This window comes from Macaca thibetana, chromosome 12 (assembly GCF_024542745.1).
Source record: "Macaca thibetana thibetana isolate TM-01 chromosome 12, ASM2454274v1, whole genome shotgun sequence".
NCBI classification, from domain to species: domain Eukaryota; kingdom Metazoa; phylum Chordata; class Mammalia; order Primates; family Cercopithecidae; genus Macaca; species Macaca thibetana.
In genome coordinates, this window is record NC_065589.1 from 3,534,021 (window position 1) to 3,560,448 (window position 26,428).

General features: G+C 54.6%; 1 protein-coding gene across 10 annotated transcripts in view; it reads left to right on the forward strand.

The window, feature by feature from the left end:
• Positions 1–26,428, forward strand: part of HDAC4 (histone deacetylase 4) — a 357,624-nt gene that overhangs the window by 307,636 nt on the left and 23,560 nt on the right. For all 10 annotated transcript variants that reach the window (XM_050751475.1, XM_050751477.1, XM_050751476.1 and 7 more), the window contains 6 exons: positions 369–415; positions 5,395–5,502; positions 8,211–8,266; positions 14,410–14,497; positions 16,606–16,725; positions 17,618–17,715. In XM_050751475.1, coding sequence (XP_050607432.1) covers positions 369–415; positions 5,395–5,502; positions 8,211–8,266; positions 14,410–14,497; positions 16,606–16,725; positions 17,618–17,715 — 517 coding nt within the window. The remainder of the gene's footprint in view (positions 1–368; positions 416–5,394; positions 5,503–8,210; positions 8,267–14,409; positions 14,498–16,605; positions 16,726–17,617; positions 17,716–26,428) is intronic.

Genomic DNA, 26,428 nt, shown 5'->3' on the forward strand with positions numbered 1-26,428 from the left:
GGGGTCCTAGAGCAGGAGTTGCTGTTAGATACAGACGGGCAGGGGCATGGGCTGCAGGCAGATGCTCGCCAGGGATACCTCATGCTCCCCAGTGGCTTAATGCCTCTCCTGGGCCCCTGACGGGCTGATGCCACAACAATTTGGGGTGTCCCCACCAGGATCTGTGACCCAGCTCAGCCCTCACAGGAGCCAAGGCACCTCGAAGGGCCAGACGCTGACCCCGCAGCAGGGCCACAGGGTGTCACATGGGGGAGCAGTGGCCCCTCGGTGTCCCACAAATGCCCAAGCACCACTGAAGACCCCGGAGTGCTCCCAGGGCCTCGGCCTCATGCCCTTGGCCTCTCTGACTGTCTCCCTCCCCCCTACAGGCTCGCTCGCCTCCGTGTTCGTCCGGCTCCCCTGCGGTGGTGTTGGGGTAAGTGTTCCTTTAATGTGTAAATAATGTCCTGTTTCTTCTCGAGTCCCAGTGGTCACAGAAATCGCAGCCTTGCTTCCCTCAAAGTGAATAATTGCTGCCAGGTGTTTTCCACACACAGGGCCTGGCGGGCAGGGGCTGCCCATGTGCGGCTTCAAAGGCCGTGTGAGCCGAGAGCGTTTTGATCGCCGACTCGGGCACCTTTCTCTGGGGAAGGTCGTCTGGTGCTTGCGGCTGGGGCTCTGGGGTGCAGCGGCTCTTGCTTTAAGAAACAGGATCCTGTGTGCAGCCAGTGTCTCATCCCCTTCTAAGTCTGCAGCAGTAATCTGCTCGCAGCAGGCCACGAGTATGGTGTGGGTAGAATGCATGCTGCTCTATTCTGTACCCAGTTTCCACTCGAAGCTACAGGCAGGGCTCCCAGTGCAGTGACCGTGATACTCATGGGCCAAGTGGAGTCTGTAGGGCTGCTTGCTGGGCTGTGCTGGCTTCTGCGAGCTGATCATACGGACCTGGCCTGGGCATATGAATCACTGGGCTGTGCCGGCTTCTACGAGCTGATGATATGGACCTGGCCTGGGTGCATGGGTTCGCAAGGACTTTCCAGTCTGGGCATCTGCCCATCCGTCCACACAGGAAGGGTCAGGTCTTGCAATCAAATTTCTCAATAACATAAGGGTTCTCCCCTGGCCCCTGACCTCCTTGATGCAGCCTGGGCAGGGGTGGCAACAGCGAGGGCGGCCATGAGAAGCTGAGGCAGAGCCTCCGAGCAGATCTGGGCCATCATGGTCCTGCAGCGCCACGAATCACCGCAGACCGTTACAGGCAGGGAGGATGGGAGCTAGTGTACAGCAGGAGCCGCTGCAGCCGACACAGTGCGGTGTGTGTGTAATCACAGATCGCAGGGTGAAGCTCAAGGTCTGGATTCTGTTATGGAAATGAAACAAAATTGTTTTCTTCCTGAGTTTTTATAAAAATCACTGCTTTGAAAATTATCCCGTCAGAAAGAGAATAAATGGCATTTATTCATACCACCACCAAGCCCTCCTAGAGTTATTTTATTTTGTATTGTAAATAGGCTGCAATCTCTTAATTTGGGGCAAGTTTTTGGCCAGACTTGAAAAGAATTGAATTTGCACTGCCCTGCAGCCAGCACGCCTGTGCAAGGAAGAATTTATCATTTGCAAATGAAAGCTAAGTGCAGACTCAGAGCTGAGGGGGTGAGCCCAGCAGCCCCTCCCAAGTGTTAAATCCAGATCTGAGGCACAGCAGATGAGAGCTGCACCCTCACATCTGGGCACAGACAGGCACTCGTGCGCAGATGCTGATGGAAAAGCTCTCCACGTGGACGTGAGCAGGGAGGGCAGAGAGGGTAACCTGTTGGCATGGGCAGGGAACAGTGTGGGCCGTGGGGCGTCCTCAGGTGCAGCCATCGGCAGGATGCGTTTTCTTCCCACTGTTTTCTAAAAGGAAGAAGACAGACAGGAGGCCTGTGCAGGCCTCTGCCCTGGCTGTGGGGTGCACTTGCTGTCGCTGGCACAGATGCAACTCTCCTGAGCCTCATGTCTCCAGATCTGTGAGGGGCCAGCCTCTTGGGGTGTCAGGAGGAGCAAAGTGGACCTCAGGAGCCACAGTGTGGGCGCACGGGAGGTGCTCTTGTCAGGGAGGGCAGAGCGGGTGAGCAGAGCTGGCTGCCTTTCCCAAAAGCAGCTGCAAACTCTGCTGGAGACGGAGCAGTGGGGCTTGGAACACCGAAAACTCACCCTTCCTCAACACTGGGAAATGTGGGCTGTAAAGTGCTTTGACCTCTTTTTCAAACCAGATCAACTTCTGCATTGTTCCTCTCCAGTGACCACAAGTTTCAACTAAGTGAGGAGCTGGTGTCCTTGCTCGGCCTCGCCCGGCACAGTCCCGGCCTCCTCTTGTGCGCCCGGCTCCCCACGGCTCCTCTGAGCTTCCCAAAGGCCTCCCAGCCCTGCCAGCCCTCGGTGTGTCCGTTCTAGACTCCATAGGATTCTCCATGGGAACCTTTCTCCATGTTTCCCCCCACCATTTTCCTGTCTTTATTGTGAAAGAGAAAGAAAGAGAGAAAGAGAAGAAAGAGGAGAGGAAGGGAGGGGAGGGGAGGGGAGAGGAGAGGAGGAGAGAGGATAAAAGAAAGCGAGAGAGAGAAGGAAAGAAAAGAAAAAAAGAAACTAAACGAAATGCAGAGTGAGCCATTTGCTCCTTCCTGCATTAGTAGTTGCGGCCGCCTGCCCTGAACCAGGCTGTTGCTCAGCGGTAGTGCTGCACGCCTGAGCCAGGCTCCCTGCAAGAGCCCTGGAGCTCCTGGAACTCCGGGCTGGTCCCTGGGAGCTGGAGCCGTGGTCCTGAAGCAGATGAAGGAGGGTCTCTTGAGTTCTCTGGGGACTGGGGTCCTGCAGTTTGGCTGGGGCTCTATCCTTCACTCTGTGCAAGACATTCCAGAAGCTTCTGAACCCCAGGGTCCCACGGGAGGGGGCACAGACACAGGCACCTGGTAGACCGAGCAGCTCCTTCGCACCCCAGGTGTGCAGAATCCCCAGAAGACCCTTCAGAACATGGGAATATTCCACCCTCCGCTCCCTGCAGTGTTGGCCTAATCCTAACGCCCAGTTCATTGTATGTTGGAGAGAAACCATTTCTGGGTACTGTCCCCACAGGGGCAGCCTCAGGGCCTGTCCTGCCTGGGGCCTCCCCTGGCTGACACAGAGCCGCTGGCAGAACCTTGCCCTGCCCAGCTCTCACTCCTGGAATGTCACCTTGGATTTTTTTTTTCCTCTTTGCAGACAGAGCTTCAGTCTGTTACCCAGACTGGAGTGCAGTGGTGCGTTCATGGCTAACTGCAGCCTCGACATCCTGGGCTCAAGTGATCTTCCCGCCTCAGCGTCCTGAGTTGTGGGGACTACAGGCCCAGGCCACCACATCTGGCTAATTTTTTATTTTTTTATTTTTTGCAGAGACGGGGTCTCACTATGTTGCCCAGGCTGGTCTCTAACTCCTGGCCTCAAGTGATCCTCCCACCTCGGCCTCCCAAAGTGTTGGTATTATAGACATGAGCTGCCACACCCCTGCCACCTTTAATTTTAATGAATTGATTCTCCAGCTGAAGTCATCAACCCAGAATAGTCCTATTTATGTGGCTGCTTCCATGAAAAACAAGATAGCATTACTTAGAGGAGAAGCCATTCATTGCAGGTTAAAGATTAAAGGAGGGTCAGTGAAGTAGAGTTAATTTGACATGGGGAAACCATTTAAAGAATGTAGAAGTTTGGTCATTGAAAAGAAAACCATCACTGAATATGCTTCAGGAAATGTCTTCAGCCCCTTGAAAACGCATTTTAACTCACCTTGCTTTGATGACGAAGCTTTAAGACAGCTTGGAAAGAAATCCTCCCTCCCCACATAGTGAGCGGTGTCTGTCAAGTGGCAAGTCTGCCTGGTGGTGGACAGGAGCCCTCGCGGGCCTGGTCTGGGGAAGGGAGAGGCGGGGTGGACACGCCTGGCTCCTGCTGAGGATCCCCACAGCCCTCGGCGCTCAGAGGGGCTCGGTTTGAGAAGGAGGCGCCCTGCAATGGACCTGCAGTCGACCTGGTCAGCAACGTGTTGAAGATGAGCAACTCTGATGATGCAGCTTCTAAGACCTCCACCGGGCTGGGCACACCCAAGTCCCCGGTGTGTTACCCCACAGCGTCTTGCAGGCAAAGGACACACTTGGGGACGGCTGCTGGGGTGCCCTGGGGCCAGCCCAAGGGCTGTGTATTTCATCTTAATGCCTCCCTCCCCTGGCCAGACTCCCATAGGAGACTGCTTTGTGCAGAACTGGCTGTCCAGGTCTCTGTTGACTTTCCTCCCGAAGTAAGCCAGGGCTGTAAGAAATTTCTAGTGTGCCTAAATAAATAAATGAGCCAACACACAATTGGGGATTGTTGACATGTTTGTGTGAAATACGTTTTCTGTCTGAAGTGGGAAAGGCCAGTGAGCTGACTTGCTGGTGCCTGGGCAGAGCCATGTGCCATCAGCAGGGCAGGGTGCCTGGGCAGAGCCATGTGCCATCAGCAGGGCAGAGCAGGGCAGCCCTCCTCACTCGCCCACACTCCCAGTCCCGCTTAACTACACTGGTCCACATGTGGAGCTTCCAGTTAAACTCGGCACAGGAGAAGGTCACAGTTGGAAAAGACTGGTCCTGATTCCCCTGACATTTCATTTTGCTGCTAATTGTTAGACAGGTTAACTATCCCTTATCTGAAATGCTTGGGGCCAGAAGTATTTCAGAGTTTGATGTTTTTCAGATTTTGGAATATTTGCATTATACTTACCAGTTCAGTATCCCTAATCCAAAAATCTGAAATCCAAAATGCTCCAGAGTGCATTTTCTTTGAGCATCACATAGGCACTCAAAAATTATTTTTTCGTTTTTGGAGACAGAGCCTCACTGTGTTACCCAGACTGGAGTGCAGTGGTGCATTCATGGTGCACTGTAGCCTCGACCTCCCGAGCTCCAGTGATCTTCCCGCCTCAGCCTATAAAATGCTTTTGTAGCATTTCGGAGTTCAGATTCTCAGATTAGAGATACTCAACCTGAATAACTCTCTTAACTACAGTTCCAGTTTAAAAAAATAAAAAAAAAAAAAAAAGGAACTAGATCACCTTGGCATCATTACTTTTAGATCCAAGTATATTGGAGCAATTGAGGGAACAGAGGATGCCTCCGAACAGGTCAGGACACATGCACCTCATTTCATCTTAACTTCTCTTGTATTTTCTCTGTATTTTCCTGTTTAAATTTTTTGGCAAGTCTTAAAAAGATTGAAGCCCGAACGTGGGCTGAGGCTGCCCCGGCTCTGGTAGGCCCTGGGGTTTTAGAAGCGAAGCCCACAGAGCCTGAGCTGCTCTGTCCAGCCAGGGCTGGCGATGACGGTGACCGGGGAGGGTGACCTCACTGTGGGGTGTTGTTTCCACAGGTGGACAGCGACACCATATGGAACGAGGTGCACTCGGCGGGGGCGGCCCGCCTGGCCGTGGGCTGCGTGGTGGAGCTGGTCTTCAAGGTGGCCACGGGGGAGCTGAAGGTCAGTCGGGGCCTGGGCAGCGGTGGCCCTCCAGGAGGCCTGCCACAGATTCCCGGTATGGGGAAGGGCTGCCCTCCGTATCTCCCTCTCATCAGGCCAGGAGGCAGCTGCAATGGGGAGGCGTGGACCCCACTCTGTCAGCATAGCCTCGCTGTTGAATCAGAGAGACATAGCCCACACTCGTGACAGGGTGTGTGCATAGTGCAGAGGTTCTCAATGATTTGGGTCGTAAGAACCCTTTATACTCTTAAAAATTTATACTCTTAAAAAATTATGTATATGGCTGGGTGCGGTGGCTCACGCCTGTAATCCCAGCACTTTGGGAGGCCGAGGCAGGCAGATCACGAGGTAAGGAGATCAAGACCATCCTGGCTAACACGGTGAAACCCCATCTCTACTAAAAATACAAAAAATTCGCCATGCATGGTGGCGGGCACCTGTAGTCACAATTACTCCAGAAGCTGAGGCAGGAGAATGGGGTGAACCCGGGAGGCAGAGCTTGCAGTGAGTGGAGATAACGCCACTGCACTCCAGCATGGGCGACAGAGCGAGACTCCGTCTCAAAAAAAATAAAATAAACAGAAGCTCCAAAGAACTTCTGTTTACATGAATTATATCCGCAATATTGACTGCATTAGAGATTACAACTGAGAAATTTTCAAAATGTTTATTAATTTAAAAATAGCGACCGGGCACAGCAGCTCATGCCTGTAATCCGAACACTTTGGGAGGCCAAGGTGGGGGGATCATCTGAGGTCAGGAGTTCAAGAGCAGCCTGGCCAACATGGCGAAACTCCGTCTCTACTGAAAATATAAAAATTAGCTGGGCGTGGTGGCGGGTGCCTGTAATCTCAGCTACTTGGGAGGCTGAGGCCAGCGAATCGCTTGAACCTGGGAGGTGGAGGTTGCAGTGAGCCAAGTCGCGCCATTGCACTCCAGCCTGGGTGACAGAGCGAAACTCTGTCTCAAAAAATTTTTAAAAAAAAAAATTAAAAAGTAATAAAAAAATAAAAATATCACTAATGTCTGACCCTGTGGACAGCATCCGGGTTCTCACACCTGCCTGGCATCATTCTTGGGCCGTGTCAAAGTACATGAAGGAATCCTGGCCCCACACAGATACGTAATTGGAAACGGGAGGAGGATTTTAATAGACTTTTCAGAGGTATTCTAATTGTGGGTGTTCTTTGACAGTATACCAAAAATTCAACAAGTGGTAGTGTCTTGAAAATTAGCTGCAGCATGGATCTGAACTCAAATCATGGTCACCTCCTCCTCCGTCTTGTTTAACCGAACCGTTAGCCCTTGGAGGTCAGATCAATCCCTCGTTCATGGGTGATTGGTAGCACCATGCATTCATTGGTCATTTGGAAATTTAACTTCATGGAGTTACACGGATCTTCCGTATTCTGACTCCTACAGTATCAAAAAAGTCATTAATTTTTGAAACCATTAATATCACTCCCATCTCACCAGAAGTCTTATAAGTAGTGGGAGAGCCAGCAGGCTTACAGAGGCAGAGCCATGCGTTCCAAACTTGTAATTTTCACTTGAAAGCTCAAATTTTCTCACACTTCCTTCCCATCTCTCTACTCGGGATGTTAAAAGGACGTGTTTGAGGGCGGAGATCTAATAAAATGTCTGAATACTGCTTCATCGAGCACATTGTTAAGGGAAGCTGCTCACACACACACACGCCCTTGTGCTGTTCCCTGCCCGCTGTCTACCCTCCGGTGCTTCAGCAGCACCTGCACAGGTGTCAGGGCAGTGAAAAGAGTACATAGAGCCTCGGGACTCTGCGGACTACAGACCCTCAGCAGGGGTTGGGACCGCAGGGGTCTGCAGCCTGCACGTGGAAGCACTGAGTGCAGAAACGCAGGGAGGCCAGGGCCTCTTGAGAGCATTTTTGCCTCCACCTCACTGGCTGCCCTCGCGCCGTCCTGGGCCTGGTCCCTGCGGCGTCCGGCTCACCCTGCCCACGGCCTGGTCACTCATGGTTGGCCGGCACTTTTGAGGCTCCGTTACAGACCTTGACCACACAATGTCCTGTTGCTGCTGAGACCAAGAGAGGACTGCAATCCATTTTTATGGCGGCAGCTACAGAGTGGTTTGCAGATGGATTTTTGACGCAGAAGTGACGGGGCAGAGGACAGCTTTTCTGCCCAGCCTGAGAGGAGCTGCTTTGTGGGCTGCCCACTTGCCCGCCGTCCTGGGAGCTGAACCACAGTAAGGACAGAGGCAGTCACGTGAAGGCCAAGCTGGGGCACAAAGCCTCTGCCCCGCAGCCAAGTCCCTGCGTGGGGCCCCTTCTGCTTCGTCTTCCTCCAGTGGCCACCTAGCGGGTCCTGGTCCCGAGCCAATGGGGGGCGAGCGCACCCCTTCCACCTCACCCCAACCCCTGCGCCAAGGGCACCACGCCTCACCGACAGAGCTGAGAGTGGGGCAGGGCACCCACCCGTTATCCCAGTGACTGCATTTCGGGGGAACAATGAGTAGCCCCCAGACCTCTGTAGGAAAAGGGCCCAGGCTTCTCGGAAAGGCTCATCACTGGCCCTGCATCCTCTCCCCATCATTGTGGCCAGGGTGCAGCGAGAAACTGTCCTCCCATGTAGCCCAACTCTGCTAGAAGTTGAGTGTGCCACCATTTTCCCGTGGCTACAAAGCGTGTCTTTTGTCGCTCTCTCCCGGCTGTCTGGTGTCACCTGCAGAATGGCTTTGCTGTGGTCCGCCCCCCTGGACACCACGCGGAGGAGAGCACACCCATGTGAGTACACACCGCAGCTGTGCGCTGCAGGGGAATCCGGGTCTCCCTTCCCTCCCTTAGGGCTGGGTGGGTGCCTGAGTGACCTCGGGGAGCTGGGCTGCCGTTTGCTGACCACCCAAGATATGCCACATGCCGGCTTCAGCTCCTGGGTGTCGAGTGCAGATGCCGAGGTCTGCGAGCGTCACTGCTTGGTCGTGACGGAGACAGATCAGAGGAAAGGATGGGAAAGGGTGTGTGGAGGTTAGTCCAGAGAAGCCTCTGGTTGTTGAGTAGTTGTCAACACTTGGGAGAGGAAACACCACTCCCCCTCAAGTGAGTCACTGCAGCCCTTGTTGTCTAGAGGACTCGGGTCATTTTGCCCATGGCCTTTAACTGCCTGCTGACCGCCTGGTACTGACGCAGCAAGTCGCAGAGCCACGTCCATGCAGGCAGCTATCCAGGTGCTGTTTCGGGTCTTTCAGAGACTGCTGACAGTCCCACACGGCTGAGGATCTGGGCAGAGTGGCGACCCATCCCTGTGTGTGCAGAGCCAGTGGCAGGGCAGACCGGCAGCTGTGTGTGGAGTGCCTTGCAGCGTGGGTGGTAAATGAGTGAGCTATCCCGTCAAAGAGCATGCTGTCTCGTGGGACGGTAGCCACTCTAGTGAGGAGGGTTGGTGCTAGGAAGAGCGGCTCCCATGCTCTGGAGATGGAGAAGGGGTGCCTGATCTTGCCAGCTTTGGTGAGGAGAAGGTGGCATGGGGCTCTGCCTTGGAGAATTTGAGCAGCAGTTTGTCAGATGGGCAACCAAGAACAAGTGCAGATACAAGTTCATTATCCTGGCGTGGCCAGGAAGCAGTCAGAGCGAGACGGAACCGCAGGGGCCCAGGAAAGGGCCTCCCTGCCACCCCGGGAAGTCGGGCGTCAGCGGAGGGGCCAGCAGTGCCCTGTTTCACATCAGGAGGTGAGATAGTCAGATCCGCATGTTAGAGCAGAATCTCCTTCATGTACAGAGAGGAGATTGTAACCGCCAGGGAGGGACGCTCGTTGGAACCTTTGTGGCTTTACCTGAAAACCACGTGGTTGCTCCACGTCCCAGAACATGTCACTTGGGCACCAGGCTTCGTGTTCGTTTCACTTCTCTGAAGTTTCTTTTCTAATTTGAACCTGAGTCGTTGGATATTCCGAATAATAAACCTCAGAGGAGACAAACGAGTTATCTTTGGTTGCAGCTCTTCGCTGTGCTCCCTGTGAGCCGCTGCAGGAGCCCAGCGTCTAGGATGTTCTGGGGTGTGTGTGCTTCCCCATGCCAGCCCAGATTCCGAAAACAGAACAACGAGTGTTTCTCCATTTCTGTGGCCCTTCAGACAAAGGGAAATGGAGATTGAGAAGGTTTTCATTGTTATTTGAGTCACTTCCATAGCTTGTTTTCCGGTCTCTTGAGTAAGAGTCTCTAAAATTAAGGGTAATTTGTGTATTGGAATATAGAAAGGTCAGCAGTAAGCAACTGAGATGAGCAGCTGCCGTGTCCGTGTGCCAGGGCGGCAGCTCCTGAGAGGAAGGGTTCCGGGCGAAGATGAGGGACATGCTGGTCACATGCGAAATAGGCTTCCCTACCAGAGGAGCATGGGGGACCTCCAAGCAGGAGAGAGTGTGTGTGTGTGTCTATCTCTGTATGGAACTGTGGATATGTGTGATATGTATATGCTTATGTGTATATGTGTGTGTGTGCTTGTATGTATCTGTGGTTTCTGTATGTGTTTCTGTGTGGGATGTTCATGTGTATCTGCATGTGTGTCTGGGTGTGTATCTGTGTGGGGTGTGTGTGTGGAGTGTGTGTCTGTGTGGGGTGTGTATCTGTGTGGGGTGTGTGTGTGGAGTGTGTGTCTGTGTGGGGTGTGTGTCTGTGGTGTATGGGTGTATCTGTGGGGCATGTATGTGTGTAGGACGTGTTGCATGATATGTGTGTGTGTCTGTGGGGTGTGTGTCTGTGTGTGGTGTGTGTCTGTGTGGAGTGTGTATCTGTGTGGGGTGTGTATATGTGTGGAGTGTGTGTCTGTGTGGAGTGTGTATCTGTGTGGAGTGTGTATCTGTGTGGAGTGTGTGTGGAGTGTGTATCTGTGTGGAGTGTGTGTGGAGTGTGTATCTGTGTGGAGTGTGTGTGGAGTGTGTATCTGTGTGGAGTGTGTGTGGAGTGTGTATCTGTGTGGGGTGTGTATATGTGTGGGGTGTGTGTCTGTGTGGGGTGTGTATCTGTGTGGAGTGTGTGTGGAGTGTGTATCTGTGTGGGGTGTGTATCTGTGTGGAGTGTGTATCTGTGTGGGGTGTGTGTCTGTGTGGGGTGTGTGTCTGTGTGGAGTGTGTATCTGTGTGGAGTGTGTATCTGTGTGGAGTGTGTATCTGTGTGGAGTGTGTATCTGTGTGGGGTGTGTGTCTGTGTGGGTTGTGTGTCTGTGTGGAGTGTGTATCTGTGTGGGGTATGTATCTGTGTGGAGTGTGTATCTGTGTGGGGTGTGTGTCTGTGTGGGGTGTGTGTCTGTGTGTGTGTGTCTGTGTGGAGTGTGTGTCTGTGTGGGGTGTGTATCTGTGTGGGGTGTGTATCTGTGTGGGGTGTGTGTCTGTGTGGGGTGTGTGTGTGTGTGTGGGGGTGTGTATCTGTGTGGGGTGTGTATCTGTGTGGGGTGTGTATCTGTGTGGGGTGTGTGTCTGTGTGGGGTGTGTATCTGTGTGGGTTGTGTGTCTGTGTGGGTTGTGTGTCTGTGTGGAGTGTGTATCTGTGTGGGGTGTGTGTCTGTGTGGAGTATCTGTGTGGGTTGTGTGTCTGTGTGGGTTGTGTGTCTGTGTGGGGTGTGTATCTGTGTGGAGTGTGTATCTGTGTGGGGTGTGTGTCTGTGTGGAGTATCTGTGTGGGTTGTGTGTCTGTGTGGGGTGTGTGTCTGTGTGGAGTGTGTATCTGTGTGGGGTGTGTGTCTGTGTGGAGTATCTGTGTGGGTTGTGTCTGTGTGGGTTGTGTGTCTGTGTGGGGTGTGTATCTGTGTGGAGTGTGTATCTGTGTGGGGTGTGTGTCTGTGTGGAGTATCTGTGTGGGTTGTGTGTCTGTGTGGGGTGTGTGTCTGTGTGGAGTGTGTATCTGTGTGGGTTGTGTGTCTGTGTGGGGTGTGTATCTGTGTGGGGTGTGTGTATCTGTGTGGGGTGTGTGTCTGTGTGGGGTGTGTATCTGTGTGGGGTGTGTGTCTGTGTGGAGTGTGTATCTGTGTGGGGTGTGTGTCTGTGTGGGGTGTGTGTCTGTGTGGAGTATCTGTGTGGGTTGTGTGTCTGTGTGGGGTGTGTGTCTGTGTGGAGTGTGTATCTGTGTGGGGTGTGTGTCTGTGTGGAGTATCTGTGTGGGTTGTGTGTCTGTGTGGGTTGTGTGTCTGTGTGGGGTGTGTATCTGTGTGGAGTGTGTATCTGTGTGGGGTGTGTGTCTGTGTGGAGTATCTGTGTGGGTTGTGTGTCTGTGTGGGGTGTGTGTCTGTGTGGAGTGTGTATCTGTGTGGGTTGTGTGTCTGTGTGGGTTGTGTGTCTGTGTGGGGTGTGTGTCTGTGTGGGGTGTGTGTCTGTGTGGAGTGTGTATCTGTGTGGGGTGTGTGTCTGTGTGGAGTGTGTATCTGTATGGGGTGTGTGTCTGTGTGGGGTGTGTGTCTGTGTGGGGTGTGTATCTGTGTGGGGTGTGTGTCTGTGTGGGGTGTGTGTCTGTGTGGGGTGTGTATCTGTGTGGGGTGTGTGTCTGTGTGGAGTGTGTATCTGTGTGGAGTGTGTATCTGTGTGGGGTGTGTTTCTGTGTGGAGTGTGTATCTGTGTGGGGTGTGTGTCTGTGTGGAGTGTGTATCTGTGTGGGGTGTGTGTCTGTGGGGTGTGTGTGTGGAGTGTGTATCTGTGTGGAGTGTGTATCTGTGTGGGGTGTGTGTCTGTGTGGAGTATCTGTGTGGGTTGTGTGTCTGTGTGGGGTGTGTGTGTGGAGTGTGTATCTGTGTGGGTTGTGTGTCTGTGTGGGGTGTGTGTCTGTGTGGAGTGTGTATCTCTGTGGGGTGTGTGTCTGTGTGGGGTGTGTGTCTGTGTGGGGTGTGTGTCTGTGTGGGGTGTGTATCTGTGTGGAGTGTGTATCTGTGTGGGGTGTGTGTCTGTGTGGGGTGTGTGTCTGTGTGGAGTGTGTGTCTGTGTGGGGTGTGTGTCTGTGTGGGGTGTGTGTATCTGTGTGGGGTGTGTGTCTGTGTGGGGTGTGTGTCTGTGTGGGGTGTGTGTCTGTGTGGGGTGTGTGTATCTGTGTGGGGTGTGTGTCTGTGTGGGGTGTGTATCTGTGTGGGGTGTGTATCTGTGTGGGGTGTGTGTGTGTCTGTGTGGAGTGTGTGTCTGTGTGGAGTGTGTATCTGTGTGGGGTGTGTGTCTGTGTGGGGTGTGTGTCTGTGTGGGGTGTGTATCTGTGTGGGGTGTGTGTCTGTGGGGTGTGTATCTGTGTGGAGTGTGTATCTGTGTGGAGTGTGTATCTGTGTGGGGTGTGTGTCTGTGTGGAGTATCTGTGTGGGTTGTGTGTCTGTGTGGGGTGTGTGTGTGGAGTGTGTATCTGTGTGGGTTGTGTGTCTGTGTGGGGTGTGTGTCTGTGTGGAGTGTGTGTCTGTGTGGGGTGTGTGTCTGTGTGGGGTGTGTATCTGTGTGGGGTGTGTGTCTGTGTGGGGTGTGTGTCTGTGTGGAGTGTGTGTCTGTGTGGAGTGTGTGTCTGTGTGGGGTGTGTGTCTGTGTGGGGTGTGTGTATCTGTGTGGGGTGTGTGTCTGTGTGGGGTGTGTGTCTGTGTGGGGTGTGTATCTGTGTGGGGTGTGTGTCTGTGTGGGGTGTGTATCTGTGTGGGGTGTGTATCTGTGTGGGGTGTGTGTCTGTGTGGAGTGTGTATCTGTGTGGAGTGTGTATCTGTGTGGGGTGTGTTTCTGTGTGGAGTGTGTATCTGTGTGGGGTGTGTGTCTGTGTGGAGTGTGTGTCTGTGTGGGGTGTGTGTCTGTGGGGTGTGTGTCTGTGTGGAGTGTGTATCTGTGTGGAGTGTGTATCTGTGTGGGGTGTGTGTCTGTGTGGAGTATCTGTGTGGGTTGTGTGTCTGTGTGGGGTGTGTGTGTGGAGTGTGTATCTGTGTGGGTTGTGTGTCTGTGTGAGGTGTGTGTCTGTGTGGAGTGTGTATCTGTGTGGGGTGTGTGTCTGTGTGGGGTGTGTGTCTGTGTGGGGTGTGTATCTGTGTGGGGTGTGTGTCTGTGTGGGGTGTGTGTCTGTGTGGAGTGTGTATCTGTGTGGGGTGTGTGTCTGTGTGGGGTGTGTGTATCTGTGTGGGGTGTGTGTCTGTGTGGGGTGTGTGTCTGTGTGGGGTGTGTGTCTGTGTGGAGTGTGTATCTGTGTGGGGTGTGTGTCTGTGTGGGGTGTGTGTCTGTGTGGGGTGTGTGTCTGTGTGGGGTGTGTATCTGTGTGGGGTGTGTGTCTGTGTGGGGTGTGTGTCTGTGTGGGGTGTGTGTATCTGTGTGGGGTGTGTGTCTGTGTGGGGTGTGTGTCTGTGTGGGGTGTGTATCTGTGTGGGGTGTGTGTCTGTGTGGGGTGTGTGTCTGTGTGGGGTGTGTGTATCTGTGTGGGGTGTGTGTCTGTGTGGGGTGTGTATCTGTGTGGGGTGTGTGTCTGTGTGGAGTGTGTATCTGTGTGGGGTGTGTGTCTGTGTGGGGTGTGTGCATGTCCATGTCGGTTAACCCACCCTATGGCGTCAGCTGAGATTCCCCAGTGGCTTGTTCGGGAGCCGTGTGTGTGTGTGTGTGTGTGTGTGTGTGTGTGTGTGTGTGTCTCTGTTAGCCGATTCTCCGGCATCACTGAAGGTTCCCTGCAGCAGATTCAGGAGCTGTGCACTCACGGAGACCTCTTAGGTCTGCGTGGACCCGAGTGTGTGTGTGTGTGTGTGTGTGTGTGTGTGTGTGTGTGTGTGTGTGTCTCTCTGTTAGCCGATTCTCCGGCATCACTGAAGGTTCCCTGCAGCAGATTCAGGAGCTGTGCACTCACGGAGACCTCTTAGGTCTGCGTGGACCCGAGTGGCTCTCTGGTGGGTTGTGGAAAAACTGGCCACCGCCCACCTGTGCTCTGTCTCCAGCGTCGGTTCTCTCCCACAGGGGCTTTTGCTACTTCAACTCCGTGGCCGTGGCAGCCAAGCTTCTGCAGCAGAGGTTGAGCGTGAGCAAGATCCTCATCGTGGACTGGGTAAGCAGAGCCGCCGCCTCAAGCACAGCTCAGGTTGCTGCTGTGTCCTCCCCGACCAGACAGCAGCATGTGGAGAGAGGAGGGGGGCTCTTGGATTTGGGAAGCTTAGGTTTCTGGAAACGGTCTCAAAGATGCGGAGAATTAAAGCCCCAAACCTGCTACAAGTCATTCTATAGCTTCCATCAGCCGACCCCGGCGAATGGGGTCCTGGCGTGTCCAGAAATATGCCTGTGGGTGAGGGCAGCAGCCAGGGCCACCCTTGGTGAGATCTTCTTGGAAGGCAGGCGTTGGGGAGGAGGCTGTGTCCACATCGACTTTGTGTGTGGCCTGGGAGCCTGGGAGGGCCCTGACCTGGCCGAAGGCGGCACTCTCCTCTCAGTCACCACAGTGAAACCCGTGCCTTCCTGCTGCTGTGTGGGCACCTGGTCCTGCTGGAATGGGGGCTGCCACCGCCCCAAAAGAGTCATCTCTTTTTAAATAATGCTATATGGTGTCTGAATCTACATTCCACGAATAGGTATACTCATTCTTATACCGGAAATTAATGTTCAAGGTGTTCATCTTACTACTCTTTTTAAAGCCAGATATATACATATTTAGTGTTGTCTTTGGTATTTATGATTTGTTTCATAATTTTAAGGGGAAAAGCAGGCCCTGTCAGGTAGGGTTATGATTTGAATTGGAAAAGTCCTTCTGAGTTTGGGTAAAGAAACAATGTGGCGCAGCCAGGACGGCCAGACAGCCCCCAGGCGGCCGTGCGCTTTCGGAGAGGCAGGTCAGGGGATGCGGCAGAGCAGCGGGTCCTCCACACCCAAGGACCTGCGAGCCGGGAGCCCTCCCTCAGCTCCTCCTAAGGGAGCCGGTAGGAGTGCCCAAGAAGAGAGCAATGTGAGGCTGCTGACGGCTAAAGACCGGGGACCCGTCCCCAACACAGAGTGAAGCACTAGGGCACGCAGACAGGCTGTGTAGACCCCGTGTGGCGTGCTCCCTGCACGCTGAGCTGTGATGTTGCAGAGTGAAGCGCTAGGGCATGCAGACAGGCTGTGTAGACCCCGTGTGGTGTGCTTCCTGCACGCTGAGCTGTGATGTTGCAGAGTGAAGCACTAGGGCACACAGACAGGCTGTGTAGACCCCGTGTGGTGTGCTCCCTGCACGCGGAGCTGTGATGTTGCCCATGTACACACCACGCGGACAGGGGCATCTCAGTGGGAAGCTGCGCGTCGGGAAAGCCTCCGTGTGCATTTTCATGCTGATTACCTACTCTGTGGGACCGAAGGCACCTGTTCCATCACTCCTCACCTGTAGCTGCCCTTCCACCTTTACTGTGATGAGCACAGATAACAGAGCAGCAAGCTCTCGCGCTGGGGACATCAGGGCTGCCTGCTCTCAGGCACACAGCTGTTCTCAGCAGGGCCACCCCCTCGCCCGCCCATCCTGGTGACCACCTGCCGTGTGGCCCAGGGCAGAACAGCCATGGTCAGTAAAGCCCCAGGCTGCCTCTCATGTTGTCCTCTGGTGCATTTGACCTGTGGGTTTTGTGATTAAGAAACGGTGCTTGCCATTTGGGCACAGGGGCCTGGACCCCGTACTGTGTGTGCCTGTCACTCACAGACACCTGGGACTTGTCTCCTGCCAAACCCCCTGCCTGGCATGGGATTGGCACCTCCCGTGAGCCTGCAAGCGCGCAGGCCACAGCCGGTGACCTCCTTCCCGACAGAGGCTGAGGAAATTGCTCACTTGTCAGAGACACAGCAGGTGCAGGAAATTGATCAGATGGCTTCATTTGGGAAATGGTGGCCTCCAGGCCCGGCTGAACTCCAGCCCCTCCGCTGCTGGAGTCAGGATTGTGCCAAGGCTCTCAGGGCGAGGGAAACAGTGCTGCAGATGCGAACACTGGGCCTTAGAACCCCTGCAACCCTGCACCACATAGCCCTGACCCACACAGCCCCAGACTCGCGTCCGCTGGGTGCGGCCCGGCTGGAGGGTAATGTCATTCCTGCGCAGGAGCCGTTGTTCACTAAGCACAGCTGGGGTGGGAGACGGCCCTGAGGGGAGGCCGCCCTCCAGGACCCGTCTCAGCCCTGAGTTGGCTGTTCCTGCTCTTGCAGGACGTGCACCATGGAAACGGGACCCAGCAGGCTTTCTACAGCGACCCCAGCGTCCTGTACATGTCCCTCCACCGCTACGACGATGGCAACTTCTTCCCGGGCAGCGGGGCTCCTGATGAGGTAGGTGGGGTGTGTAAGGGGGGCTGCGGGGAGCCGCTGTGGGGGCACAGGGCAGACGGTCCACAGCTGCCCGGCAGCAGCGAGTGAGGCCTTCACGCTCGCGTAAGCCCAGACAGTAACTTCAGTCAGACATCAGCGTGCGTCGCGCCGCGTGTGCACAGGTGGCCTGTGTTTGGTCTAAAGTACAAATGAGAGGCTGGATATTGTTTCTGGTTCCCATCCAGGCAGACCGAGGTGTTTGTGAAGGAGGAGGTGAGCGGTGCCCATTTTCCTCCAGGCAGGGCCCGGCCCACTGTCTTCCACAAGACACCCTCCGGCAAGGGGCTCTGTCCACTGTCCTTTGCCCGGCGCAGGGCTGCGTGGCGGCCCCAGGAACGGCAGGCCCAGCGGCTCCTTAACGTCGCCCCAGGTCCCCCTTCAGAGCCTGCCCACTCTGAACAGAGGCCCCAACAGCAGGGCTTTCATGCAGGCAAGACGCTCCGTCTGCCTCTGGATCTTATTTTTTTAGAGGAAATAGAAAATGACAGGCTCATCAGAGACACTTTCTGCCCAGAGAGACCCAGGTCTGATTCCCCGATGTCACATACGGCACACGACACAGGGCGGCGGGTCCACAGAAATGTCAGTACGGGGCCTTGGTGTGCCGAGGGCAGGGTTGGCGAGAGCCCTCAGCAGCCAGGAAAAGGGCCCCCTCGTTGATGTCAGTGCACCGGTGTGAGTGGGGGACTCCTTCGCGCACGTTGTAATGAATATGCAGCAGGAGATCGGGACACGTGGGCTCTCCCCAGAGGCCCAAGGCTGAGCCCATCCTGGTGCCACCTGTGTCAGACGTTCCTGTCAGACAGGTCCTGCTCAGGGTCTGTGACGTGTGTTTCTCTCCTTGTGGCAACAGGTGGGCACAGGGCCCGGCGTGGGTTTCAACGTCAACATGGCTTTCACTGGCGGCCTGGACCCTCCCATGGGAGATGCTGAGTACTTGGCGGCCTTCAGGTGAGTCTCCTGGCTTCACGTGACACCTGAAATAGCAGCTTTTCCTCTGTGCACACACTCCAGGAAGCACTTGTTGGAGATGAGCGTGTCTGAAACTGGTCTGTGGCTGAACGGGGCTGCAGGGGCCGTTGGGGCTGTCTCAGTTCGTTCTTCAGTGCCAAGCGTGGAATCTTGGAGACTATCTTCTTACCATCGGCTCTTAGTGCTCCCTTCTGTGCATGAAATAAAACCAGGAGCCCACTCGAGGTCCCGATGGTGAGAGAGTGATGGAGACAGTGGCAGGGACTTCTGTGCAGAGTGGAGTGTGTTCATGAGAAACGAAGGCGAAGATCTTCAGGGTCTCATGATCTCCTCATTCTTCTTCCGCAAACCTCTTGTGATGCGATGTCCAATGGAAATAAGTATTTCTTGTTTATTCCTAAATATCAAGAGGCAGTTGTCACCCTTCTTCCCACTTCCTTCGTGGGACTCTGAGCCTTCAGAATTTAGCCTCAGGGAGCTGTTTAAAGGCGCAGTGTTTGCTTTTGTCATCAAGTGGTTGCTTCTCCATTGATCTAGGCCAGACTGGAATCATTCCTGTGACCCAGAACGGGCTGCTGAGCAGCACAGGTTTTCTTGTCCTCATTTTAAAATGGCGGCTTCGCCTGCCGCGGTGCAGTGACGGGCTCCGGGGGAGCAGCCCCCGGCCTGCATCGCTTCCCAGAGCCACGTGGGGAGAAGGGTTTTATTAGTGTGGCTGAACCTGACAGATCGTGTCTCTGTTAGAAGACACTGTCCATATGGCATCAAAGCCCCATACAGTCTTCAGCGTTTTTCTCTTTCTCTAACTCCATGGTTTTGTCCTGATTTATGTACATATAAACCACATGTGTGCAGATGTGTCTTTGTGACGTGTGTGCGTGTGTGTCTGTATGGATGTGAGTGCATGTCTGCATATGTGCGTGTCCACCTGCGTGTGTGTGTGTCTGTGTGGGTGGGTGTTCATCTGTGTGCATGTTTCTCCATGCTTGTGCGGGCATCTGTAGCCATGCACATGTCTTCAGGTGTGTGTCCATGCCTATGTACATTGCACACGTCTGTGTGGGTGTGGATGCATGTCTGTGTGCATGCAGGTATGCATGTGTGTGTGCACATCTCTGAGTACACACCCATGTGCTTGTGTGTCTTTGCATGCATGTATCTGTGTGTGTATATCTCTGTGTGCACATCTAGGTATGAGTGTACACCCGTGTGCCTGTGTGTCTTCGCATGCACATGTCTTTTTGTGTGTATATCTGTGTGTGCACGTCTGTGTATGAGTATACACATGTGTGCTTGTGTGTCTTTGCATGCCCATGTCTTTGTGTGCACCTGTGTGTGCACGTCTCTGGCAGGTGAGGCCCTACACAAGGATACATCTGTAAACGTTTTGTGTGGACTCTGCCACATGCTTTCTGGGGATGGTGAATAAGTCACAAGGCCCCTCTCAGTGTCTGCAGTTCTTCTCTAACTGGGGTCCATTGCTCCCCTTGGAAAGGTTGTTGAGATCTGGTGACATACAGGCCTGGCCCAGGACATGTGGGCCCCCTCCCCAGGCACTCAGTGGCTCCTAGAAGGAACAGACCCCGTCTGACGGCGCCCAGGCTGCTCGGCTGCTCCAGCGGTGAGCCCGGGCTGTGCAGGAGGGAATTCATGAGCACCTCAGCAGACCTGCTCTGATCTGTACCTGAACCACTTTTTCCCGATCTCATCGGTTGGATTTTGATGTCTCTTCTTACTCTTGATCAAGATTTAATGTAATGTTGACAGTTGTCCTGCCTAATTTAAAAGAGAAGGGCTTCCCCCAATGTGTGCCATGTCTGAAAATGAGCTCATATGAAATCGGACCCCTGGCGTGGGCGTGTCGCCGTCTGCTCATGGAATGCGCTCCCGCTGCCCCTCGCTTGGTTGTCGCCCCAGAGAACTGGGCTCCCTCGGAGGCTTCTCTGAAAGTAAAGTCTCTGGCCACCATGAGAGGTGTAGATGCTGCCTGGTCAACTTCCTGCCTGAGTGAATACTGGTGCCGCCCGGGGAACCCAGGGCCCACTGTGGCCAGATTACCGTGCAGAGAGAGAAGGCAGGCTTTCCTGGTCTGCGGAGAGAAAGGAGGTGGTGCCCTCTTTCCGGTCAGTGGTCCCAGGCCAGGTTTTGATGGACCACCCTCACCCCATGGGCATTTCTCAGTGGTGCCTTCGGCTCTTGGATCCTGGGGTGAAACCCTTAGCCCATGGCATCCCTGCTGGTGGGCAAGCCCAGGCCCAAAGCAGCAATGGGCATCTGCCCTCAGGGTCACTCCCCCTCCCGAGGCCCCGGCCGGCCTGGCCAGCCTTTAGGATGAACGTGCCTTTCTGAGTTGCTCTTGACATGTGCTTTAATCTCCTGCCAAGTGTGTACATGATAATACCTTATCAAGTGAACTTTTTAAAGCTTAAATAGCGTCTTTGAAAAGGAAAATTGTTTCAGGGTTTTTTTTTATTGATTTTAATGTAAAATAGCACTTTGAAGTTTACAATTTATGGTTCCCTGGGCATCCGATGATGGGGAAGAAGGGTCAGAGATTGGTTCTCCCCTTTCTTCTGCTCCTCTCCCCCGCCGGGGCCCCCGGGGACAATGCATGCCTTCCAGGCAGCACCTTGTTATTCAGACCCATTGCCTGCCACGTTGCGTTTTCAGGGGATCAAGCCTAAGACAAAGAAAAGATAAGAAAATTGCCCCTAATGAAATCCAGAAGCAGCCGGCACTTTCTCCTCAGGCCCAGAGACTCACAGGAGAAAACGGAATCTTAATTCAAACCAGTCCCAGTGCCAGACGCGGCTTTGAAGTTGCTGAGTAAAGTCGGAGCCGCCGGGGGAGGGGCGTGTAGGGAGAGGATGACGATGGTGACGGAGCTCCGTATCCCCTCCCTCACCTGTGCACGGGGACACGGGGGACTGTTCTGTCAGGGATGAGCGCCACATCCAGATGCTCGTGCTTCGTAGCTTAGATTCCACTGTGATATTACAACATTTATCAGAGATGTCTCTGAAACTGGATCTTCTCAAGCAGTTCCTGTAATATCCTAACAAACTGGCAGTAGTCTGGAAATTGAGCAACTGGGCAAAGCCGTTTCACTTTCTGCAACTTTTCAAGTGAGACGGGAAGGCCGAGGCTCTCAGTGTTTGTTCCTTCCATAAGCTGTGTTGCTGTGTTGCTGCCTTTTGTAGACAGGTGTGTTTTAGGAGTCACAGCACCTAACAACTGCTGTTTTCACCATTGCCGAGTGACACCCACTGCACTCACCACGCTGGTCCCTGGGTTCCTTGCCTAAGGAAGTCAAGGCTATGAAGAGGTTTCATACAGACCGTGCCACGTTCTTTTCTAAAAGCAATTTTGTCTCTTAAATGCATCCAAGTATTTTCCTATGTAGAAATTTATCTGAGAAGCACAAAGAAGCAAAAGCATACAAGCTACAGCCTCGGAGCTGAGAGAGCTCGTCCTGACCCAGCCTTCGCTGTGCCTGCAGGGCCGGCCCTGTGAGATCGAACAGTGAGTCAGCACAGTGCCTGCCCTGGAGAGTAGCAGGGGACTGGGAGGACAAGCTCTAGGCAGGCCTGGTAAGACCTCAGGGGACCTGCCCACCTGGGGGGCCAAGGAAGTTTCTGGAGGAGGCAAGCCCCCGGCTGAGTCCTGGAGGAATGAGCCTGGCACGGGACATTATGGGAGAAGGGCCTTCCTGAGGGGACAGAGCCCGATGGCGCAAACCCGCCCATCCACAGAGCCAGGCTCGGTCCTGATGGCGGGGGCGCTGTCAGGGCCTCTGACTGGAATGAAGCATCACGGCCAGCTCTGCATGTTGGACAGGCCCATCTTGTGGCAGCTTAAGTGACAGACTTGGACCTAGCAAACAGCAGGCCAGGGTAGGAGCTGGGGGCCAGTGGACAAGCCCAGAAAACAGCAACAGAGATCATGACAGGGCCACAGGCTGGAGACGTAGGGCCATCTCAAAGAGATTGAAGTGAGATGGGATCGAGGGGAGTAACAGCTAATTTTGGCGGAGAGGGCACGTGGCGAGGTCTCAAGGTGCTGGCTTGGAGGAGGCTGACGGGTGCTGGGCAGAGACCCAGCGGGAGAAGGTTCGGGTGGGGGTGGATAAGGGTTGAGTGGGGTCGCTTTTGCTTCAGTCGATTTTCAGGAAGAGGTGAGAAAGTGGCTGGGAGCATCTCCCCCTGGAGGCCCTTTCGTGGGGAGAGCCAGCGAGGGCCAGTTTGTATGGACGATGCGCCAGGGCATTTATTGGGGGCAGAAAGGCAGCCAGAGACTCCAGCATGGTGTGCCAGCCCTGAGCCCAGTTCCCACAGAGTCCCCAGAGGCGTGCCGGCTGTGGGTGGCCGCTGGGCTGCAGCCTGTTGGCCCCATAAGCTCGGTTTGCTCTGAGGCTTGTGTTGACGGAGGGTGTGGTGAGTGTTCTTTAGGGTCCTAGTGGGGGAATGAACTGGAAGGTCATTTCTTTCCAGATGTTGAAACCCAGCTGTAAAGTGAAATGTTGCATTTAGATGCCGTTGTGGCTTTTGAGGATGGTATGTACAGGCCGTAATTTGATGGTATGCAGTGGTTTAGAGCTAGACATGCCCCGTGACATAGCCCCTTGCACAGAGCACAGCTGGGAGGCTGCTCGAGCGATGGCCCTGCAAGGAAGCAGAATGGCCAGCACCCCGCCTGCTGTCCCGGCCCAGCTCTGTTCCTCGGGAAGCTGAGGAGAGTGGCCGGCACCCTGCCTGCTGTCCTGGCCCAGCTCTGTTCCTCGGGAAGCTGAGGAGAGTGGCTGGCACCCCGCCTGCCTTCCCAGCCCAGCTGTGTTCCTCGGGAAGCTGAGGAGAATGGCCAGCACCCCACCTGCTGTCCCAATCCAGCTCTGTTCCCCTGGGAAGCCAAGGGGAGTGGCCAACACCTGCCTGCTGTCCCAACCCAGCTGTGTCCCCCTGGGAAGCTGAGGAGAGTAGCCGCACCCGCCTGCTGTCCCAACCCAGCTCTGTCCCACTGGGAAGCCGAGGAGAGTGGCCGCACCTGCCTACTACTTCTATGCCAGCCCAACTCTGTTTCCCAGGAAGCCAAGGGGAGTGGCCGGCACCTGCCTGCTGTCATGACCCAGCTCTGTCCCCTTGGGAAGCCGAGGAGAGTGGCCGGCACCCGCCTGCTACTGCTATCCCAGCCCAACTCTGTTTCCCGAGAAGCCGAGGAGAGTGGCCGGCACCCGCCTGCTACTGCTGTCCCGACCCAGCTCTGTTCCCTTGGGAAGCCGAGGAGAGTGGCCGGCACCCGCCTGCTACTGCTGTCCCGACCCAGCTCTGTTCCCCGGGAAGCCAAGGGGAGACGTCGTCTTCAGCCTGCAGGTGCAGGTTGGCTGATGACTGAGTGAAGGGTGCAGTGCTGTGTCGGTAACGAAGGCGCCAGAGAAGCCACACTGAGGCCGTGGGAAGGCGATTCGTAGCACCCCATGGCTTCACACGGGACCTCCCTAAATGCAGAGGCCACCACACAGAGAAGCTGCCCTCTCCCCTTAGCACCACGCTCCCCTCTGTACGTGCCTCATGGGCATAGGCATCCTCTGGGCACCACAGTCGTGGCTTCCCTGGGCTTGCCGGCCCCAGGGGTGCACCTTACAGGCATTTGCCAACCTTCTCTAAAGACCCCCTCTCTCCAACCATTTCTCCTGCCTTTTGAGCCCGTGGTCAGTGGGCCTGCCGCCTCGGGAAACTTCAAGCCCGCCCCTGTCTGCCCTCAGGTGGCCCCTGAGGCCAGGAGTGACCTCATGGAAATGGAAATACTCTCCGTAAAGTGATGGCCTGAGAGGCCAACGGCAGATACCTCAGTGTTATTGTTTTAGAGACTGAGTTCTTTTTTTTTTTTTTTTTTTTTTTTTTTTGAGACGGAGTCTCGCTCTGTCGCCCAGGCTGCAGTGCAGTGGTGTGATCTCGGCTCACTGCAAGCTCCGCCTCCCGGGTTCACGCCATTCTCCTGCCTCAGCCTCCCGAGTAGCTGGGACCACAGGCGCCCACCACCACCCCCGGCTAATTTTTTGTATTTTTAGTAGAGACGGGGTTTCATCGTGTTCACCAGGATGGTCTCGATCTCCTGACCTCGTGATCCACCTGCCTCAGCCTCCCAAAGTGCTGGGACTACAGGCGTGAGCCACCGCACCCAGCCAAGACTGAGTTGTTTATTAAAAGTTTAATTCTGGGAATAAAATGTGAGTCCAGTTTCCCATTTTTTGCAGCATCTATTAAACAGGGACATTCCTTCAGCTTCCTCCTGTGGGAGGGTCACGGAGGGTGCAGCACAGCCCCGAAGACACAGGGAGTGCCGTGCTCAGCTTCCTTTTTACAGGCAAAGAAGTCATGTCCCATGGAGGAGAAGGAACATTTCTTAGTCTTTCCACAAACAGGTGCTGAAGCTGCACTGCTGCACCACATTCTGACCTTCTTATGTCTAGCAAGTGCTTGGGATCACAGCCTAGAGGGTGCTAAGCCCAGGAAAACGAAAATAAGCGTGGGCATGTGCGTCCGACTGTGCCCCATGCAGCCTCACGCGTGGCCGACGTGCCAGTGCCCGTGAGCCTGGGTTCATCTTTCACATTTTGTTTTGATTGGCTCTGAGGCAACACCACACACCAAGCCTAGACACCAGAGACTCTCTTGGTCTGAACTTCATTTAACGGTGATTTTCACAGGACTTGTTTTTGGAGGGGGATTAGAAGTAAAATGGCTCCACGGCACTTAAAAGCGGGGAAGTAAAGCCCTCCACGTGCGCTTGCTGCAAAGCAGCAGCCAGAGTGCTTCGCGAAGGACGTGGCATCTGCACAAAACGTCTGTGGTTTTCATTGAAAAACGTCTTGGCTTTAAAATCCACACCAAAAGCATGGCTGGAAATGTGTTTTTCTGTCCAAAGAAAAAGGTTTTATGACAAGAGCTTTATTAAAATAATTAGAAGCCAGTCTCTTACTGGGATGATGTGGACAGTTGAAAGCAGAGGGCGGCCCCCCTGAGTTCTGCTGCCCGTTGGCCAGGTTGGTCAGAGCCGTGGAGGAAGCCTCGGAATGTCGGTCAGAAAGGACTGTGGGGCCCGTGCCTTACAGCGTCCAGGGCAGGGCCCTGGGTCTGGCAAGAGTCACAGGACTCCTGGATTCCAAGGCATTCTCTCCATCCCACCACTGACTAGACTGATTTCTCCCCTCCCAGCCCTGCGGCGGGAGTGCCAGACACCAACTCCACGCCCACTCTGAGGCCAGCACCGTGTCTCCTGTGTCGTACACCATGTTTGTGAAATCGCCGTGCTTTGTGGTGAGGTCTGGGTAGGTGAGAAGAAACCTCTCAGTCTGGGAATGGAATCGTGCATGGAAGAATGTTACGGAAGTTGTGTGGACAGGACCAGAGCAGAGGTTCGGGCAACTCCAGCTGGTGGGCCTAGTCCTGCCGCCTGTGCTCTTGGTACGATGTTATCAGGACACAGCGACGCTCGCACGCCGATGCACTGTCTGTTGTGTCTTGGGCACCACAAGGGCCGTGTCACGTGGTTCCAGTGGAGACTGTATGGCCCACCGACTGAGGTCAGGTGCCTCCTGTCTGACCCATGGCAGGAAGCTTGCTGCCCCCAGTCTAGATTCACACATTGTTTCTTCGGCCCCTAACGATGGCCCTTGGGGCACAGTTCCTATGTCCTCGGAAAGCACTTTCTACAGCTGCTGCAGTTCTAGGGGAAATTGTGTGGACTGGGTCTCTTCAGAAGAAAGAACAGAAGTAGACTGCTCAGAAGCCACCCAGGGTCTCCTGTGACTCCCATCTGAGTTCCAGGAGTGAGTTTCTTGGTGGGCAAGGTGCCTAGGTGTGGATTTGATGCGTGTTTGGAGGGCAGAGTTTGTCAGCACTGACTTGAGCAGGCCGAAGCCACACAGTCCCGCGCATCACTCTTCTCCCGTCTGAGCTCGGTTGTGGGACGCGGGGCACCAGGATCAGGCACCTCGTGCCCCCGACATTGAGATGGGCCCTCCCGCTGCCTTAGTGTCCCTGATGGTACTCATGACCCCTGGCCCTCTAGAGAGTAACCCGTGGGATCTTCACCTGGTATTTAAGCCCTTGGGGGTTGTGTCACCTCCACCATCAGAAATCAGAGGAACTTTTCAACAACATTCTGCTCTGCGGTCATCCCTGAAAAGGGGTCACATTGAATTTTCAGCATTTTTGTTTCTTCCGGTCAAAGTTGATACTTTCACTGACATTAGTGGGGGATTTCATTTTGTAATAAAAGCTGAATGAAAAAGTTTTAGGGCCAGCCCTGCTGCCCTCTGCCGAGATGTTTCTGGAAGGTCCTTGGTGGTGGGAGGGGACCCTGGGCCCAGTGAGTACATTTTTGGCTGCCCCCAGGGAGGGGCCTCTGAAAATCCATACAAAGGGAGGCGCCCATCGGGTGATGCACTTGGCCCACGCACGTGTGCTGGGGAGGCCGTAGGGACACAGAAGTGTGCTTCGGTGCAGGACGGGCTGGGCTGAGCAGCTCCAGAAAGTAGGCGTTGGTGAACCCCTAAAAACATGGACCTTCTCCCACAAGGGCATGGTGAGGGGTCCCCCAGAGCTCACGGCACACGTGGGAATCGTGCAAACTAGGCTTCGTGGTGAAAATACCAGGAGACTTGTAAAAATTCATAGAAAATACGTATTTTGAA